Here is an 18325-nt window from a genome sequence, read left to right as displayed (position 1 = left end):
GTCTTCTTGCCTGCTCTGTGTTGTAAAATGAGGGTCCCTTACTGCATTATCAACGGGAAGGCAAGACTGGGACGTCTAGTCCACCGGAAGACCTGCTCCACTGTCGCCTTCACATAGGTGAACTCAGAAGACAAAGGCGCTTTGGCTAAGCTGGTGGACGCTATCAGGACCAATTACAACGACAAACACGATGAGATCCGCTATCACTGGGGCGGCAATGTCCTGGGTCCCAAGTCTGTGGCTCGCATCGCCAAGCTTCAAAAGGCAAAGGCTAAAGAACTTGCCACTAAACTGGGTTAAATGTACACTGTTGAGTTTTTTGTACATAAAAATAATTAAAATAATACAAATTTTACTTCAAAAAAAATTAGCTGGGTATGGTGGTGCACGCCTCTAGTCCCTGCTTCTTCTGAGGCTGAGGTGGGAAGATCACTTGAGCCCAGGAGGTTTGAGGCTGCAGTGAGCCATGATCACACCACTGCACTACAGCCTGGACAACAGAGTGAGACCTTGTCTAAAAAAAAAAAAAAAAAAAAAAAAAATCCCAACCCCCTTCAAGTAACTGAACAGACCCCATATTGGCCAAGTGGACCCCAGAGTAACTTTGAAAACTAAGTTCTTGGCTGGGCATGGTGACTCACACCTGGAATTCCAGCATTTTCAGAGGCCAAGGCAGGAGGATCTCTTGAGGCCAGGAATTCAAGACCAGCCTGGGAAACACAGTGAGACCTCATCTTTACAAAAAAAATTTAAAAATTAGCTGGGCTGACCGGGTGTGGTGGCTCACACCTGTAATCTCAGCACTTTGGGAGGCTGAGGAGGGTGGATCACAACGTCAAGAGATCGAGACCATCCTGGCCAACACGGTGAAACCCCATCTTTACTAAAAATACAAAAATTAGTCAGGCGTGGTGGCACATGCCTGTAGTCCCAGCTACTCGGGAGGCTCAGGCAGGAGAATCGCTTGAACCCGGGAGGTGGAGGTTGCAGTGAGCTGAGATCGCATCACTGCACTCCAGCCAGGTGACAGCAAGACTGTCTCAAAAAAAAAAAAAAAAAAAAAATTAGCTGGGCTTGGTGGTGCACACCTGTATCCCAGCTGTTTGGGAGACTGAGGTGGGAAGATTACTTGAGCCTGAGAGGTCAGTTCTGCAGTGAGCCATGATTATGCCACTGCACTCCAGCCTGGGCAGACAGGGTGGGGATCAGGCACACTTCCTTATATGCCCTCCCTCACTAACTATGATTAACCTTTCTTCCCTATGGACTTAGAAGAAACCAGCTCTTTCAAAAGATTCCACCACTGATGTCAACCAATGGGGATGCTGCCCTTTCTTTTTTGACCCGGTAAGAGACCCAGTAGGGTTTTCTTTTTTTCTTTTTTTTTTTTTTTTGAGATGGAGTCTCGCTCTGTTGCCCAGGCTGGAGCGCAGTGTCCGGATCTCAGCTCACTGCAAGCTCCGCCTCCCGGGTTCATGCCATTCTCCTGCCTCAGCCTCCCGAGTAGCTGGGACTACAGGCGCCCACCACCTCGCCCAGCTAGTTTTTTGTATTTTTTAGTAGAGAGGGGGTTTCACCGTGTTAGCCAGGATGGTCTCGATCTCCTGACCTCGTGATCCGCCCGTCTCGGCCTCCCAAAGTGCTGGGATTACAGGCTTGAGCCACCATGCCCGGCCAAGACCCAGTAGGGTTTTCACCTCCTCTGCTTCACATTTGGACATCAGAGGGCCAAAAACCCCACCTTCAGATCATGCCATCCTGGCCATTTTTTGTTCACGGAACCCATGAAGGGGCATGATGCTCAGTGTTTCTCCTTTCATAAATATTCATGGCTCCTCCTATAGCTTATTGAATATGTATATTTTGCCACACTGTCCAGCATACATTCCTGTTCCCTTTGCCCCTCCCTTGAAGTGTCTGTTTCTGGCTTCTGGCAGGAGGCTGTGCTTCACAGCCTGTCAGAATGGCCACCTGCAGGCTGCAACCCTTTCTGAGAAATAAAGTTCTCCTTTCCAGATTTATGAACCGCCTCATTCTTCAGTTGACAATGTATAGCAATGAAAAGATGGATGAAGACATAGATAGTGGTGGCTCATGCCTGTAATCCCAGCACTTTGGGAGGCCAAGGTTTCAGGATTGCTTGAGCCCAGGAGTTCAAGACCAGCCTGGGCAACATAATGAGACACCATCTCTACAAAAAATGCAAAAATTAGCTGAGCATGGTGGCACGCACCTGTAGTCCCAGCTACCTGGGATGCTGAGGTGGGAGGATCACTTGAGCCCAGGAAGTGACAGCTGCAGTGAGCCATGATCGCACCACTGCACTCCAGCCTGAGCAACAGTGTGAGACCCTGTTTTTAATTTTTTTATTTTTATTTATTTATTTTTAAAGACATAGGTAGCTAGAGTAATACAGAGATGAAAGGGAGATTATTCACACACGCGTCTTAAAATAGAAATTACTAAATTTTATTTTACTTAAAGTTAACAGAAAATGACATATTTGTGAAATTAAAGGAATTTTTTTTACTACTAGAGATATTAATTCCCAAAAGAGTCATTTAACACTAAGAAAAATGATTATGGTTACAAAAACTACTAGATGGGCATATTTCACAGCACACACATAGACATATGCACGCAGCTACACACACACAACTCTAAGAGTGATTCTGTGTTTTCTAGGGGAGAAAATATAATTTATTTTCTTTCCCTCATAGGTTCTTCGTTGAAACAGCCTCCTAAAAATAAAAGTAGGCAGAAGTTTGGCTGGGTGCTGTGGCTCATGCCTGTAATCCCAGCAATTTGGGAGGCCGAGATGGGTGAATCACCTGAGGTCAGGAGTTTGAGACCAGCCTGGACAACATGGTGAAACCCCATCTCTACTAAAAATACAAATAGTAGCCAGGTGTGGTGGCCCGTAAGTCCAGCTGCTCAAGAGGCTGAGGCAGGAGAATCTCTTGAACCTGGGAGGCAGAGGTTGCAGTGAACCAAGATCGTGCCACTGCACTACAGACTGGGCAACAGAGCAAGACTCCATCTCAAAAAAAAAAAAGTTTATTAAGTCATTGCTGTACCCATCACACAGGAAAGGATTCTGAGTTCAAATGGATTTCTTTCTCAAGGCAGTGGCTTAGGGGCCTTGCTTAAATAGTATTTTAACAAAGACTCATAAATCCTATAGTGACAAGAGAGCATCTTCAGGTTTCCAAAAGGTAGGAAAATGTCAGAAGGTAAATCTATGGGAAGAGTAAAGTCTCTGGCGCTTTTGTCTATGAGCTTATAAGCAAACCCTGCAAAAGCCTGTCTTTAGGCGGGAAAGGCAGAGAGGAGGCAGGAAGACCTTTTGTCTTTGTAAATTGCCGTCCTGCCATCAGGCAAGCAGGGGGAAGGGTAGAGTGTCCCCTGCCCTTTAATATTCAGCTCTACAATCCCTAGTATATTACAGAGGAATATTTTGGTTTCTTTCAGTTTTAACCACATATTTCCACTTTTAAAGCATCCATTGACATCCTGGTACACAGTAAAACTTTCTCTTTGGTAGACTGCTGCGGAAATCCAATTCCAAGAATGTCTGTGAGGACTTCATCACTGTTACACTCTCTCCCACTCCTCCCTTTTGCTGCCCTCTTTATTATTATTGCTTAGAATTCTTCTTCTTTTTTGGCTTATGGCTCTGATGTGGCTGGAAGGTGCACGGTCTTAGAAGAGGAAAAGGATAGCTTGGGATTTAAGCCTCATAAGGCCAGTATCATACATATTGTATTAGTCCGTTCTCATGCTGCTATGAAGAAATACCCGAGACTGGGCAATTTATAAAGGAAAGAAGTTTAATTGACTCACAGTTCCACAGGGCTAGGGAGGCCTCGGGAAACTTACAGTCATGGGAGAAGGGAAAGCAAACACGTCATTCTTCACATGGCAGCAGCAAGGAGAAGTGCTGAGCAATGGGGGGAAAGCCCCTTATAAAACCATCAGATCTGGTGAGAATTCACTCACTATCATGAGAACAGCATGGAGGTAACAACCCTCATGATTTGATTACATCCCACCGGGTCCCTCCCACCACACGTGGGGATTGTGGGAATTACAATTCAAGATGAGATTTGGGTGGGGACACAGCCAAAGTGTATCACCAAACCATATCATATTTAGCAGGTTTGAGGGAAAAGCTATACATATTTATAAGGGGATTGGGTAAACACATATGTCACATACATCCCACATTTACTTTGAGACCAAGTTTTTGCATTAAAAAGAGATGGAATTTGGCTCTTTACAATAAAAAGTGAACTACAGGATATACAGACAGTTTGTGCAAATCCTCTATAAGCTGCTGAAACTGGCCAAAGGCCTGCAGTAGCTTATCAGAAAAGAATGTTTGTGAGGCCCGTCCTCTGTCCAATCAGAGTTGTAGTGGTCTGGGTTGTAAATCAGAATTGATAGCTCCTATTGTTAGGGAGTTTAGCCAAAGGAATTTAGACATTTGCCATGCCAGTCAGGCCCTGAACCTACTCTGCCCGTAGGTAACTTCATTTCCTGAAGCTTTGAGTGCAACATAGTTGATAAAGCAGTGTCTATTTTGGTCTCTCAGATCACAAACTTTCTTTTTCTTTTTTTCTTTTTTCTTTTTTTTTGAGACAGAGTCTCACTCTGTCGCCCAGGCTGGAGTGCCGTGGCATGATCTATGCTTACTGCAAACTCGGCCTCCTGAATTCAAGTGATTTTCCTGACTCAGCCTCCCAAGTGGCTGGGATTACAGGTGCATGCCACCATGCCTGGCTAACTTTTTTCTATTTTTAGTAGAGACAGGTTTCACCATGTTGCCCAGGCTGGTCTCCAACTCCTGACCTCAAGGGATCCACCCGCCTTGGCCTCCCATAGTGCTGGGATTACAGGCCTGAGCCACCACACCCGGCTTCAGATCATATTTTCTTTCATGCCATTAATTTGTTTTTCAGCCTTGTTTAGTCTGTTTCTTGTTGCATCTAATTAATTTATTACATTTGTAATGTGGAGAAATATGAGTCAGTACAAAGAAGTAAGAAAGTAAGAAAAAGTAAAAATCAAAACCAAAAAAAGCAGAACAAAGAGAAAGTCCAAAATGGTGACTATCCTCTGTTTGTGTAGAAAAGACTGTGAATTAGGGCACACCTCCATAAGAGAAGTCACAGGGAGCCACATCTACCCACCCATATTTATGTCCTTTGACTTGCTTTTTTCTTCTTCTGTGTTTATTCCTCTCCGCAAGTAAGTCACTGCACTCAAGAGAGAGACCGTTGGATGGGAGGGAGGAACAGGTGGTGTTCCTCTGGTGATCTTGGACATCAGATTATTTTTTTGCAACCTACAAAACTGTAAAGTGAAGTTTTGGCAGTTCCTCAGAAAGTTACCAGTAGAGTTTCGTATGCTCCAGAAATTCCATTCCTAGATAGTGTCAGTGCTTTTTTTTTTTTTTTTTTTTTTTTTTTTTTGAGTTGGAGTCTAGCTCTGTTGCTCAGGCTGGAGTGCAGCGGCAGGATCTTGGCTCACTGTAACCTCACGTCTCGGGTTCTAGCAATTCTCCTGCCTCAGCATCCCAAGTAGCTGAGACTGCAGGTGTGTGCCACCACAGCTGTCTAATTTTTGTATTTTTAGTAGAGACGGGGTTTCACCATGTTGGCCAGGCCGGTCTCAAACTCCTGATCTCAGGTGATCTGCCAGCCTTGGCCTCCCAAAGTGTTGAGATTACAGGAGTGAGCCACTGTGCCCGGCCACATCTGGTGTTTTTACATTTTGTGGACATTTGTGTAAAAAAAAAAATTGAGTAGGAAAATTTGTGGAGCCAGAGATAGTGTCTTGTGCCTGTAGTCCCAGCTATTCAAGAGGCTGAGGCAGGAGGATTGCTTGAGCCCAGCAGTTTAAGACCAGCCTGGGTGATACAGTGAGACCCTGTCTCTAAAAAAAAAAAAAAAAAGGGAAAAAAAACTCATCAAAATATACAGTTAAGATCTATGCATTTCACTTTAAAATTATACCTCAATTTTTTAAAAAAGTAAAAGAAAAAAAAATGGTCCATATTTTCAGCCAAGGTCAAGAAAGATCTGCCTTTGTTTCAGCTCTCATACTGTAAACAAGTGTGCTTTTTGCAGTATATTTAGTGCCATGTTTTTTGCATTTTTTTGCTTTTTATTGGTGATTTTGCTCTTCTTAGTGGCCCTAAGCATAGCGCTGAAGGGCTGTCTTGTGTTCTTAAGTACAAGCAAACCCTGATGATAAGAAAAAATATGTGTTAGACAAGCTTCACTCAGGCCTGAGAGCAGCTAGCCTAAATAAACTTTTTTTTTTTTTTTTTTGAGACGGAGTCTGGCTCTGTCGCCCATGCTGGAGCGCAGTGGCACGATCTCGGCTCACTTCAAGCTCCACCTCCCAGGTTCACGCCATTCTCCTGCCTCAGCCCCCAGAGTAACTGGGACTACAGGCACCCGCCACCACATCCGGCTAATTTTTTGTATTTTTAGTAGAGACGGGGTTTCACCGTGTTAGCCAGGATGGTTTCGATCTCCCGACCTCGTGATCTGCCCGCCTCCCTCCCAAAGAGCCCGTGGTGGCGGGTGCCTGTAGTCCCAGCTACTCCAGAGGCTGAGGCAGGAGAATGGCGTGAACCCGGGAGGCGGAGCTTGCGGTGAGCCGAGATAGCGCCACTGCACTCCAGCCTGGGCGACGCGCGAGACTCCTCTCAAAAAACAAACAAACAAACAAACAAAAAAGTTCATGCATCTCTTTAAATGCTGTAACAATGTATAGATCCACTGTCAGTATGTGAGATAATCCATTTTCCCTTTTCCTCAGTAACAATATGTCTTATAGTTATTTTTTAATCTTACTAACTTCAGAAGTAAAAAGTACTTCATTATCTTAATTTTCTTTTCTTTTTTTTGAGGAAAATGGAGACCTTTTATTTTCTGAGAAACAATCTATAGATTGGGGAGATACAGCCTTTGGTACAAGTGAAAGTACACTCTATTTTCTTTTCTTTTTTGTTTTTGAGACTTGCTCTGTCGCCCAGGCTTGAGTGCAGTGGTATGATTTGGACTCACTGTCACCTCCACCTCCCAGGTTCAAGTGATTCTCCTGCCTCAGCCTCCCCAGTGGCCGGGATTACAGGCGTGTACTATCACACCCAGCTAATTTTTGTATTTTTAGTAGAGACAGGGTTTCACCATGTTGGTCAGGCTGGTCTCAAACTCCTAACCTCAGGTGATTCACCTGCCTCAGCCTCCCAAAGTGCTGGGATTACAGGTGTGAGCCACCGTGACCAGTGTATTTTATTTTCTTGATTACTAGTGAGGGTGAATATATTTATTTGTATTTCCTCTTTTCTGAATTCTTCACCTGTGTATTCTGACTTCAGTTTTGTTGTACTGCTGCATAATATACCACCCCAAAGTTTAAAAACAACAATCTAACATGCTTACAAAATTCTGTGGGTCAGGAATTTTGGCAGGATATAGCAGGCAAGGCTTTGTCTGCTACATGATTTTTACTGCTCAAATGGCTGGGCTGACTTGAACACAGGGCAGATGGCTAATCCAGGGGCTGCTTTACTCACATTTTTGCTGCCTATGCTGGGATGGCTGAGGCATGGGCTCAGGTGTAACTATCAATCACAGAGTCCACATGTGACCTCTCCAGCATGGAGGGCTCTTGGTAGTGGGACTTCTTACAGGGATCAGGACTTAAGGGGCAAGTGTTCCAGTGAACCGGGTGGAAACAACATGGTCTTTTATGATCTAGCCCAGAAGTCACGGCCCATCATTTAGGTTGTAGTCTATTGGTCAGCACTGCTGTGGGCCTATCCAGATTCAACAGGATAATCATAAACTCCACTTCTCAATGGGAGGAGCCTCAAAGAATTTCAGGCCAACACAGATGGGATGTTCACTTATGCTTACACATTTGTTTTGTCATATATTTGCAAGGGTTTTTTTGGTTTTGGTTTTGTTTTTTTTGAGACAGAGTCTCACTCTGTCACCCAGGCTGGAGCGCAGTGGTGCTATCTTAGCTCACTGCAACCTCATCCGCCGGGTTTAAGCGATTCTCCTGCCTCAGCCTCCCAAGTAGCTGGGATTACAGGCGCCTGCCACTACACCCAGCTAATTTTTGTATTTTTAGTAGAGATGGGGTTTCACCATCTTGGCCAGGCCAGTCATGAACTCCTGACCTTGTGATCCACCCACGTCGGCCTCCCAAAATTCTGGGATTAACAGGCGTGAGCCACCATGCCCGGCTGTAAGTTTTTTTTTTTTTTTTTGAGATGGAGTCTTGCTCTGTCGCCAGGCTGGAGTGCAGTGGCACCATCTCAGTTCACTGCAAGCTCCACCTCCCAGGTTCACGCCATTCTTCTGCCTCAGCCTTCTAAGTAGCTGGGACTACAGGCGCCCGCTACCACGCCCAGCTAATTTTTGTATTTTTAGTAGAGACGGGGTTTCACTGTGTTAGCTAGGACGGTCTCAATCTCTTGACTTCGTGATCCACCCGCCTCAGCCTCCCGAAGTGCTGGGATTACAGGCGTGAGCCACTGCGCCTGGCCAAGTATTTTTTCAAATTATCATTTCTCTTTAAAAATTTCTGACATTTTTTAATAACAATATTTTTTTTTTCTTTTTTGAGACAGTCTTGGTATGTTGCCCAGGCTGGACTTGAACTTCGGGCTCAAGAGATCCTCCACCTCAGGCTCTCAAGTAATTAGGACTACAGTCTCCTGGCTCCTGCCACCATGAGCAGATGTTCGTTTTTATTTTATTTTACATATATTTTTAAACAGGTTCTCACTCTGTCACCTAGGCTGGAGTGCAGTGGTGGGATCACAATTCATTGCAGCCTACATCTTCTAGGTTGAAGGTGATCTTCCCACCTCAGCCTCCAAAGTAGCTGAATGGGGACTATAGGTGCAGGCCACCCTGCTCCACCTTTTTTTTTTTTTGAGACAAGGTCTCTCTCTGTCACCCAGGCCGATTATGCAGTGGTGCAATCATGGCTCACTGCAGCCTCAACATCCAGGGCTCAAGCGATCCTCCAACATCAGCTTCCAAATAGCTGCGACTACAGGCACACACCACCACATCTGGTTAATTTTTGTTTGGTTTTTGTTTTTCTTTTTGAGACAGGGTGTCACTCTGTTGCCCAGGCTGGAGTACAGTTTTTTTTTTTTTTTTCTGTAAAGTAGTGATTATGACCTTATACAGAGTTGTCATGAAGATTGGACTTCTTGGCATCTAGTTTAAGTGATCAAGTTTCAAATCCCAAGTCTTTACAATTAATATGTATTGTATGTTTAGCATCTGAGCCTAGAAACTAATTCAGCACCAAGATATTTCCCCAAATTGCCATAAGAGGTCAGTAGGCAAGATAAGTATAATCTGTTTTATAGTCAAGGGTGGAAGTAAGAAGTTACCTGACTTGCCTGAAGCCACAGAGACATAAGTGAAGCAAAGACTGGACTAAAGTACATGTATAGTGAATGAACTGAATGTCTGAATTCATGCCAATAAAATGTATAACAATTTTTATTATCAATGATTATATACTTCAAAATCAAGATGTTGTTTGACAATACAAAGATGACGTGCAAAAGTACTTTTTGGTGATCAATGCCATTAATAGACTACAATCAGAATGTTTTTGTCTTTTTTTTTTTTTTTTGAGATAGAGTTTTGCTCTGTTGTCCCTGCTGGAGTGCAATTGTGCAATCTTGGTTCAGTGCAACCTATGCCTCTGGGGTTCAAGCAATTCTCCTGCCTCAGCCTCCGGAGTAGCTGGGATTATAGGCATGCAACACCACACCCGGCTAATTTTTGTACTTTTAGTAGAGACGGGGTTTCGCCAGGTTGTCCAGGCTGGTCTCAAACTCCTGAGGTAAAGCAATCTGCCCCCCTTGGCCTCCCAAAGTGCTGGGATTACAGGGGTGAGTAATTTTTGTATTTTTTTGTAGAGGTGAGGTTTTGCCATGTTGCCCAGGCTGGTCTCAAACTCCTGGGCTCAAGCAGTCCTCCTGCCTCAGCCTTCTAAAGTGCTAGGATTACAGGAGTGAGCCACCAGGCCCTCTGTTTGTTTTTAAAATCAGAGGTAGATGTTGAATTTTATCTCATGCTGTTTTGAGTCTACGGCCACATGATCTTAGAGCTTTTTTCCCCCTTCTTCTGTCCTATAATTTTTTTTTTTTGAGATGGAGTCTTGCTCTGTCGCCCAGGCTGGAGTGTAGTGGCCGGATCTCAGCTCACTGCAAGCTCCGCCTCCCGGGTTCACGCCATTCTCCTGCCTCAGCCTCCCGAGTAGCTGGGACTACAGGCGCCCGCCACCTCCCCTGGCTAGTTTTTTGTATTTTTATTGGAGATGGGGTTTCACCGTGTAAGCCAGGATGGTCTCGATCTCCTGACCTCGTGATCCACCCCTCTCGGCCTCCCAAAGTGCTGGGATTACAGGCTTGAGCCACCGCGCCCGGCCCTGTCCTATAATTTTATTAATAGGTGTTCTATTTCTAGAATAAGCTCTAAGATGAACAATGAACATTTTTCTTGTTGTTCGTGTAGTTTCTCACTCGATCCCTGAAACCTAATTGATTATAATAATCTTATAATTATTGTTTTATCTTCATCTTACAGAGAATACTGACATTTTGTTAATTTGCAGAAGCTCACCTAGGTAGTCCATGTAATGGTATATTTTTCCTTTAAAATACTGTTTTTTTTTTTTTTTTTTGAGACGGGGTCTCGCGCTGTGTCACCCAGGCTGGAGTGCAGTGGCGCGGTCTCGGCTCACTGCAAGCTCCGCCTCCCAGGTTCACGCCATTCTCCTGCCTCAGCCTCCGAGTAGCTGGGACTACAGGCGCCCGCCACCACGCCCGGCTAGTTTTTTGTATTTTTAGTAGAGACGGGGTTTCACCATGTTAGCCAGGATGGTCTCGATCTCCTGACCTCGTGATCCACCCGCCTCGGCCTCCCAAAGTGCTGGGATTACAGGCTTGAGCCACCGCGCCCGGCCATGAAAATACTGTTTTTTTATTTTTTACTTATGTTTTTTGAGCGGAGTCTCACTCTGTCTGGAGTGCAGTGGTGCGATCTTGGCTCACTGCAACCTTCAACTCCCAGGTTCCAGCGATTTTTCTGCCTCAGTCTCCCAAGTAGCTGGGACTACAGGCCGTGCCACCACACGCTGCTAATTTTTGTATTTTTAGCAGAGAGAGGGTTTCACCATGTTGGTCAGGCTGGTCTTGAACTCCTGACCTCAGGTGATCCAACCACCTCGGCCTCCCAAAGTGCTGGGGTTACATGTGTGAGCCACTGCGCCTGGCCTAATATACTGTTGAATCCGATTTTATCACGTTTTATTCAGTATTTTTGCATTTATATTTATAAATTAGATCGTGCCCTGTTTTTTCAGTTTTATTTTTCCTTTTTGTTGCTCTCTCTGCCAGGTTTTGGTATCAGAATTGTGTTTGCTTCCACAACAAGTTGAAAAAGCGTTGATTTGCTTTCATTATTCCAAAATTTTAATAAATTATAACAACCAATTCCAAGTGCATCTGACTACTCTGATGGATTCCTGTGGCATCTGGGTCTCTATGATGAAGTCCTCCCTGGCATAGGCTCCTATATGGGAGCTTGGGGGACATCTGCAAGTATCAGCTCACACTACGGCCACTGATGGCTTGGGGGACCCTCACGGTGCCTTAAAACTCTTGCCTAGACAACTGTCACGGGAACCTCTCGCAATACATGCCTCCCTTTTCTTTTTTTTTTTTTTTTTTGAGATGGAGACTCGCACTGTCGTCAGGGCTGGTGTGCAGTGGCGCGAGCTTGGCTCGCTGCAACCTCCGCCTCCCAGGTTCAAGGGATTCTCCTGCCTCAGCCTCCCGAGTAGCTGAGGCTACAGGCGCGCGCCACCACGCCTGGCTAATTTTTTTGTATTTTTCGTAGAGACAGGGTTTCATTGTGTTGGCCAGGATGGTCTCGATCTCCTGACCTCGTGATCCGCCTGCCTCGGCCTCCCAAAGCGTTGGGATTACAGGCGTGAGCCATCGCGCCCGGCCTCCCTTTTCCTTTAAGTAGGAAGAAAAAAAAAATCCCCAAGGATGGTTTCAGTCTCTTTCAAGGTAGATACCATACTTTTGTAACTAAGTTAAAAAAAAAAAAAAATATAATTTTCCCTCCCTCTCCAAAGCAGCAAGGGGAAATTGGATCCACCGCCACGTAGGAGCCCCTCATGGCACCAAACCCGGTGTCTCCAGGGATGGGCGGAGACCAGCGGGTGGGCTTGGGCAGTACGCGCTTTTCTCTTCCGACTTTGGGCCAAAGCCTTGTCTGGAGATCACAGTGTCTCGCTCGGGGACACGCCCTCCCTAGGCCCAAACTGGGTCCCCATTTGGAGTTCCCAGCCCCCCTCCCCGCCGCGGCGCGCACATTCCCAAGGCCGGGCGGAGCAGGGCGCAGCAGGCCCGCCCTCGGCGCGCGGCCAGGCTGGGCTCCTCCCCTCGAGCTGTGGCCGGGGGGCGGGCGGCAGGGGAGAGGGGGTGGTGGCTGCAGCCCGGGGAGGGCCGGGAGACCGTTCCACGTTTGCAAACGCAGCCGCACGCCCAGGCCTACCCGTGCCGCCCGAGCTCCGCACTGCGTCCGCGCCACTCTCCTCGCCGCCCCGATGGCGTTCCGGGGCTGGAGGCCCCCGCCGCCACCGCTGCTCCTGCTGCTGCTCTGGGTGACCGGGCAGGCAGCGCCCGTGGCTGGCCTGGGCTCCGACGCGGAGCTGCAGATCGAGCGGCGCTTCGTGCCTGACGAGTGCCCGCGCACCGTGCGCAGCGGCGACTTTGTGCGCTACCACTACGTGGGGACGTTCCCCGACGGCCAGAAGTTCGACTCCAGGTACCGCGCCCTTGGCGCCCGGCGCGGCCTCCGCGGATGCGCGTCCCTCTCTCCCGACAGGCCTTTCCCTCCTGCCGGACCTCCCCTAGCTCCGCCCCGTGCATCCGCGCTCCTCCCTTCTTCCGCTGCCCAAATTCTCCCGGACCCCAGACCCTCCGCCGCCGGTGAGCTTCCCGGCCCTCATGTGTCCTAGGCCGCCCGCCTGGGACTGGACCCTTGGAAGACCATGAGCAGCGGGGTTGGGGCAGACCACGCCCTCCTTTTCCTCCAGCGCGTGGACACACGCAAAATCAGTGTAAAATAATCAGTGTGAGTGGGGGCCGCGTTGCACAACTGGAACCCCAAGAGTGGGTGTTCGTGCCTGCCTCTCTTCTCCCTTTCCTGTTCCTTCCCTCCGCTCCCTTGGGAATCTAGTCAGATGGTGCTTCTCACACAAAACGATGATGACGAAGAGGCTAGCAGCCGCAAACATACAATGAGCTGTTAACAATGTGTAGATGTAATTGTAAGTACTTTCCATATTGTAGTGTACTCATTTAATTGTACAGCAGTCTTGTGAGGTAGGTACTATCACTACCCTCATTTTATCAGTAAGGTAACAAGCAACTGAGGCTACAAAGCGTATTGAAACAATGGAGTCAGATTGTTTAATCCAACTCCAGAAGTCTGTGCGCGCAGCTACCACTGCCCTTCCTTTCCGGCCATACAAAAAAACCTCTCTTGGGGCTGGGCGTGGTGACTCAGGCCTGTAGTCCCAGCACTTTGGGAGGCCGAGGCGGGAGGATCGCTTGAGCCCAGGAGTTTGGGGCTGCAGTGAGCTATGATCGTGCCACTGCACTCCAGCCTGGGAGACAGACAGAGATCCCATCGCAAAACAAACACAACACAACACCTCTCCTGGGCGGGAGGTGGTCCAGGACCGTCACTCCGCGTTGCACCAGGCCCAGAGCTCCTTCTCTCAGCTCTGCCTCAGGATCACAGCGCCGCTCTCCAGTTTCCCTCCAGTTTAGTTTCGGGTTTAACAGGCCTCTCTTCCTCCAGCACCAGGCTACTCCTCCCCAAGGCTTTTGTTACAAACCCTGGTCCGTGCCAGCACTTCCCTTCATGAATCACTAGATCAGGCAGAGAGAGCTATTTGTTGAGCCCCTGCTATGTGCCCCAAGGCCTAGGGTCATTATGAATATTTTGTAGACTCTTGACTTTTTTGAAGTTCCAGACAATGAATATACAAAAGCTTTTCAGCATAGTATGTGGCACTAGCAAGTGCTTAGAAATGATCATTCTTACTACTGTTTTAGTTGCTTAAAAAAAAAAACCTAGCTTTATTGAGATATAATGCCATACAATTTGCCCTTTTGGTGTGTACAATTCAATGTTTTTTAGTATATTCACAGAGTTATGCAAACATCACAACTAGCCAATTCCAGAACATTTTCATCATCCCCCGAAAAGAAATGCAGTCACTCCCCAACCCCAGTTAGACTGCCCTCCAGTCCCTTTCAACCACAAATCCACTTTATGTCTCTATGGATTTGCCTCTTCTAGACATTTCGTATAAATGGAATCATATAATTTGAGGTGCTTTGTATAATCCAGCTTCTTTCATGGTTCATCTATGTTGTAAAGTATATCAGTACTTCATTCCTTTTTGTGGCCGTATATGTAATATTCCATTGTGTCCATCAGTTGATGGACATTTGAATTGCTTACACTTTTTGGCTATCATGAATGATGATGTTATGAACATTCATATGCAAGGTTTTGTGTGGATGTACCTTTTCCTTTTTTTTGGATATACACTTAGGAGCTGGAATTGCTGCGTCCTATGGCAACTATGTTACAAACGTTTTGAAGAATAGCTAACCTGTTTCCCCACAATGGCTGTACCATTTTACATTCCCACCAGCAGTGTATGAAGGTTCATAGTTTTCCACCATCTCATCAACACTTACACTTGTCTTTTTTTTGAGACAGAATTTCGCTCTTGTCACCCAGGCTAGAGTGCAATGGTGCGATCACAGCTCACTGCAATCTCCCTGCCTCCCAGGTTCAAGCAATTCTCCTGCCTCAGCCTCCTGAGTAGCTGGGATTACAGGTGCCTGCCACCACGCCCGGCTAATTTTTGTATTTTTAGTAGAGATGGGGTTTCGCCATGTTGGCCAGGCTGGTCTCGAACTCCTGACCTCAGGTGATCTGCCCACCTCAGTCTCCCAAAGTGCTGGGATTACAGGCGTGAGCCACTGCGCCTGGCCTGTCTGTCTTTGATTATAACCATTTAGTGGGTGTGAAATGATATCTCATTGTGGTTTTGATCTGCATTTCCCTAATGGCTAACGATGTTGAGCATCATGTGCTTATTGACCATTTGTGTATCTTCTTTCATGTGCTTCTTTCATAGGGAAGAATTTGTTGCTTGAGTTGATAGTAATTAATTTCAGTTGAACAAGTTGTCCTACTATCTAGAACATCTCTACGGTTGGCAGCCACTGTGAGGCAGTGTAGGGCAGTTTAAAGAGCATGGAGGAGCTACCATCCATTCATCAAACATTTTGCAGTGTCTATCCCTCAGGACAGAGACTAGTCCTAGTCTAGTATGTCTCTTCCCCATCTCTACCACTTACAGCCTAGGCTATTACAACGTAGTGTGGTAAGTACAGTAAGATAGTAGCGCACACTCTGTCTCTCATAAAGTTCACACATAGTTCTTACCATGTGCTTTCACATATGTTAACTCATTTAATCTTAGAAGAATTCGTTTAACTTCACAAGACAGTGAGGTAGGTACCTCATTACAAATGAAGAAACTGAGGCTCAGGAAGTTCAAATGATTTGCCCAAGGAACCTAACTACTAAGTGGTTGAGCGGAGATTTGAACCCAGGTAGTTCATGGCCATAATCTGTGGTCTGTAGTCCACCCGCGTATGTGATAGAAGAAAGGTAAGTAGCTTTGAAAGCACAGAGAAGGCTTAACCATATGTTTGTGTGTCTGTGTTGGAGGAGAGGTTAGGATGGAATCCTGGGGTGGCAGGGATAAGACCCAAGGATGACTAAAATTCAGCAGGGAGGAGCTCAGGGGTGTGTCTGCAGACCCTTAAGGTCCAGGCTTGTCTTTTGATAAATATTATTATGTGCCTACCACATACCTTTTTGGGTATACAGAGTTGTAGATGCTCTAGCACAGTAGTGTTTAAACTGCATATACTTCTGAATCACGTTGAGAGCTTGTTATACGGTTTCCGATTCAGTAGCTCTGAGATAGGGCCTAAGGATTTGCTTTTCTGACAAGTTCCCAGCTGATGCTACTGGTCTGAGGACCACACCTTGAGAACCATTGCTCTAAAACAGGGGTGCTGCAATGGGACATCAATTTACAAAAATAAATAAATAAATAAAACATGGGTCCCTAACCCCTGGGCCGTGGACCTGTTGTGGTCTGTGGCCTGTTAGGAACGGGGCTACATAGGCAGAGGTGAACAGCAGGTTAGCGAGCAAAGCTTCATCTGTATTTACAGTCTCTCCCCATTGCTCACATCACCGCCTGAGCTCGGCCTCCTGTCAGATCAGCAGGGGCATTAGATTCTCATAGCAGCATGAACCCTATTGTGAACTGCACATGTGAGGGATCTAGGTTGTGAGCTCCTTATGAGACTCTAATGCCTGATGATCTGTTGCTGTCTCACCACCACAAGCAATTCTTGTGCCTCAGCCTCCTGAGTAGCTGGGATTACAGGCGTGCGACACCGCACCCGGCTAGTTTTTGTATGTTTAGTAGAGACAGGGTTTTGCCAGCTTGGCCAGGCTGGAATTCATTTATTCATCCGACAAATATTTACTGAGTGTCAGCTCTTGCAGGTGCTGCGGATGTAACAGTGAATGAAACAGAAATCTCTGCCCTCCTGGAGCTTACATACTAGTGAGAGCACAGGCGTGCTCTTAAGTTATATGGTAAATGAGCAGTTGGTGAGGGCTATGGAGAAAAAGCAGTGGGAGTGAGGGGTGGGAGGATGGGCGACAGGTCCAGAAAGGTGAGAGGACAGTGGCCACCCAGCTAATATAACTGACCTCCAGATTCTGGACTGGGTGCTCTCATGCCTCACACAAAGCAGCCAGCATGCGGTGAGTGCCTTGTGAGTAGTGTGCATAGATAACCTCTACCCGTTCTAGGGAGGGAAGGATTTCTTGCTGAAGCCATAGGAAAGGCTTTGAGGAGGAGCTGATGCTTGAGTTGGGCCTTGAGCATGGGTGGGATTTCATTCCTTGAAGCGGGGAGTGTGTTTAAGAGAGTGGATAAGGTGGACCAGGGCCTGGGCCTGAGCAGTGCATGCTCAAGGAACAGTGAGAGGCCCCAGTATTTGGGTCAGGAGGTGGGGGACCCGGCACTGGAATGGTATGGGAGAACCAGTCCATGGGAGGCCCGGGTGGCTGGGCTGGGTGTTGTGGACTTTGTTGTTGTTTTTTTTTTTTCATCCCATAGATTCAAGTTGCCCTGAATATATGCTTCTGTTCAGGATCTTGTGAAGGGAAGGTTTTTGTTCAGAGGAATAAGGGGATTGAGGTGCTCAGTGGATGGACTGATAGTGTAAGTAGAAGTTCTAGAGATCAGCCTCATGGGGGCTTCATTTTACACAGGGATTCATCCAGCTTCTAACATTCCAGGTACTGGGATACAGCAGAGGATAAAGCTGACAAAAATCCCTGCCCTCAAGTGAGGGTTGGAGCGAACAGAAGCCTGTTCCTGCAGACTTAAGCAGAAAGGAGTGGGAATTTATTGGAAGGATCGCCAATTACTTGTGAGGGTCCAGAATCATGGACTGAGGTGACTTTTTGCCTCTTCCCAAGGGGTTGCAAACGGGGCTTCATTCTCTCCCACGAGAAAGAGAGTGTTCCAGCAAGCTTCCCATGCTGCACACATGACCTCTGGGATCCACTACCAATGCCGACAAGCTGGACTGTCTCACAGGTTTCCAGGAAGTAATCTGATGGGTCCTGCTTGGGGCAGGTGTCCACCCTATTGGGTGTTAAGTCACATCATCCTAAGTGGGGGCCCAGGCTCGCCCTTTCAGCAGGACTGGTCCTCAGGGAAGAGCCAGTGGGCTGGGCAGCAGCCAGGATGGAGTCAGGGGGGCCTGACGGGGACAGTGGTGTCAGAGCAACTGGCCAGGTCAGGACATGCTAACTTTGGAGTTGTTTAGAGTGTGACTCTGCATCGCAGCTCTTTCTATGGAGAAGGGGAGTGCTGAAAGGCAGGCTGCTACCATGCGTTAGCCCTGTGCATTTCTGCTAACTAGGGGAAGATCCTAGCCAGTTCTCGCTGCGGTCTCCTGAGGCCATTGGCAGCTGGCCAAGCACCCCTGGTGAAGACTTATTAGCAGGGCTTTGAATTTTCATTTGTGGGTCATTGCGAGCAATTACACATTTATATGAACAAT

General features: G+C 47.0%; 1 protein-coding gene and 1 pseudogene across 1 annotated transcript in view; both read left to right on the top strand.

The window, feature by feature from the left end:
• LOC112620475 lies at nt 1-358 on the top strand (annotated as a pseudogene).
• Nucleotides 359-12477: 12119 nt separating this feature from the next.
• FKBP9 (FK506 binding protein 9) overlaps nt 12478-18325 on the top strand; it is a 50521-nt gene continuing 44673 nt past the window's right edge. Inside the window, 3 exon segments of the mRNA XM_025379100.1 lie at nt 12478-12896; nt 17553-17625; nt 17627-17712. Of these exon segments, the coding sequence (XP_025234885.1) occupies nt 12676-12896; nt 17553-17625; nt 17627-17712 (380 nt within the window). The 5' untranslated portion in view covers nt 12478-12675.

The sequence above is a fragment of the Theropithecus gelada genome, chromosome 3 (genome assembly GCF_003255815.1).
Source record: "Theropithecus gelada isolate Dixy chromosome 3, Tgel_1.0, whole genome shotgun sequence".
Taxonomy (NCBI): Eukaryota; Metazoa; Chordata; class Mammalia; order Primates; family Cercopithecidae; genus Theropithecus; species Theropithecus gelada.
This window is presented reverse-complemented; position numbering and strand designations above follow the sequence as displayed.